The 2,095-nt window shown below is 42.0% G+C and overlaps 1 protein-coding gene across 1 annotated transcript; it reads right to left on the bottom strand.

Moving 5' to 3' along the window:
- Window positions 1–744: 744 nt before the first annotated feature.
- On the bottom strand, window positions 745–1,493 carry LOC147628154 (uncharacterized). The gene has a single exon (XM_086814106.1). The coding sequence runs from the start codon at window positions 1,371–1,373 to the stop codon at window positions 816–818; it is 558 nt and encodes a 185-aa protein (XP_086670232.1). The 5' UTR covers window positions 1,374–1,493; the 3' UTR covers window positions 745–815.
- Window positions 1,494–2,095: the final 602 nt, after the last annotated feature.

Below are 2,095 nucleotides of genomic sequence, written 5' to 3'. Positions count from 1 at the left end.
CACTTAGGTGATTTGCGTATCCTTTTTGATATCTTTTGGGTCATTATACACTTTATCTTCTTGGAGCTTATGGCCCAAGCTTTCATGACTATGTCATAGCAGACTTCCCATGTCTAGGTACTACTTCCTATAATGAGTGAATCTATGGTGGTACTTCCTTCATGAGTGCAAGCTATGTGTGCTCCGGTTAATGAGTGTAACCATCATTCCCAACCCCTAGATCCCTTTCTTGCAACACTTTGACATGTAACATAAAAGTAAAAGGCTAATTGCCAAACTTTAATTCCAAAAATCTCACCAACTCTCATGCACTCTCTCGTGAGATTTGTTTATACGATTTAAACACATTACATAGACAAATGACATGTGCCTTTGTTTTAGAATTAAAACAAAACATGTTTTTTTTTTGGTTCTAGTAAAACTATAAAATGGTTCTTAATAACTTTATCTCAATTATATAAGTTGATGGGTCTGTGAAAGTTTTTAATTTCCAAACTTTAGTTTTAAATCTATACTGAATTAAACTTTCTATTGAATGTGCCTTTATAGTATGCCACTTTGTTTTTGTTTTTTTTTTTGTTTTTCGCGTCTTAAAATTAGATCCGATCCAACGTCTCACGCAGAATTGCAAAAAGTAATCAATCTCTCAGCAAAAAGTAATCAACCTGCAAGAAAGACCGTAGTTGAACGGAGAGCAATGCATGATCACGTTAACTTAAATAGCTTAATTTAGTGCAACTTAAATAGCTTAATGCGTTGCACTAAAAGAGGTTGAGAAATTACAAGAGTGTTATACACATAGGTACCTCGGTTGTTTATGGAATCTTCTTGTCATCAAAAGCCAAAAAGACATTAAGCAAGATCAAAGTGGAGAAACAGAATATCAAGTGCAGAAAGCAAATGTTCAAGAAAGAAGGTAGCCGCTTACTCTGGCATGAGGCCTTGCATCCGAAGGTGCAATCGTATTTGCAAGCCGAGAGCCAGCCGCCACCACTGCCACCTCCGCCACCGCGGCCGCCACCACCACCACCACCGTATCCTCGTCTGTAGCCGCAACCACCGTATCCGCGCCCGTAGCCTCCACCGTAAAAGGCCTCCACACATGCGGCCGGGCACGCCAAACGGGTGTTAGCGCAGGCCCCTATGCCGGCCTTGCATACAGCATATTCCTCCGCCCCTTGCTTCTTCTTCATGTGATCATCCACAGCCTCCGTCTCACGCATAACCACTGGGTACAAATCATAGCTCTTAAAGGTCTGCGTCGACTTACTAACAGCAGCAGCCTCGCTAGCCAGCCCATGCAAAGCGCACACAACAATAGCAGCAAGCAAGCCGGCCAAAACCGCAGCCGCTCCTCTCTTTGCAGAACCCATTGAATGCTCCTCACGAATCAGACACCTACAAGGTGTAGGATTATAACATAACCCACCATGCAGGCAGACCACATCAATCAGATCGTGGTTAATTTGTGCGGCTCCACAGATTTAAGGCACCAACCTACATATGTGTGAGAGTAGGTGGCGCATATGCATTCAAATCGAGTAGGTCGAAAGCTGGACCTTGCATTGAAGTTCAGTCAACTGCGTGAACCGCACTGTCCCCAGAATGGGCATCGTGTGGCCTTAACATATAAGCGATAGTACCATGTAACGTTTTTTTTATCATGATCAATTGATCTACGTACCCGTGCTTCAAAAGAAAAAAGGGTTAGATTTATGAAAAAATACCTAAGATTTTTCATTGCCTTTATTTTAAGGATTCATTTATTCTATATTTTAGTTATAAAAACAGATATGTAGTGCACCTTTTGGAAACTAAAACCAAGTACATTGAGGAGGTTGGAAAAAAAAATAACGATTTTATCGCACTGCTACATACTGATTTTTTTCCCAAAGAATCTTAGGAGATGTTCCTGTGCACAACACTGGCGGCTTGGCTAGGCCAGTGGTCATGCTTTGGATAGGCTGAGTGTGGGTGTGGCCCTGATTTGGGGCCACTAGTGATGGAGAATGCGAGCATTTCCCCCGTGCATGAACAACTTCTTATTGGACCATCCCTCAATGTTGAATAATATGGAGGCTTTTACCCTTTCAAT

This window comes from Cibotium barometz, chromosome 19 (genome assembly GCF_041138505.1).
Source record: "Cibotium barometz isolate CiBa-2024 chromosome 19, ASM4113850v1, whole genome shotgun sequence".
Taxonomy (NCBI): Eukaryota; Viridiplantae; Streptophyta; class Polypodiopsida; order Cyatheales; family Cibotiaceae; genus Cibotium; species Cibotium barometz.
The sequence above is the reverse complement of the archived record's forward strand: the minus strand, read 5'-3'. Positions and strand labels throughout refer to the sequence as shown.

Coding starts and splice junctions, on each gene's coding strand:
- LOC147628154 (XM_086814106.1), bottom strand. CDS start 1,373: ATGGGTTCTGCAAAGAGAGGAGCGGCTGCGGTTTTGGCCGGCTTGCTT.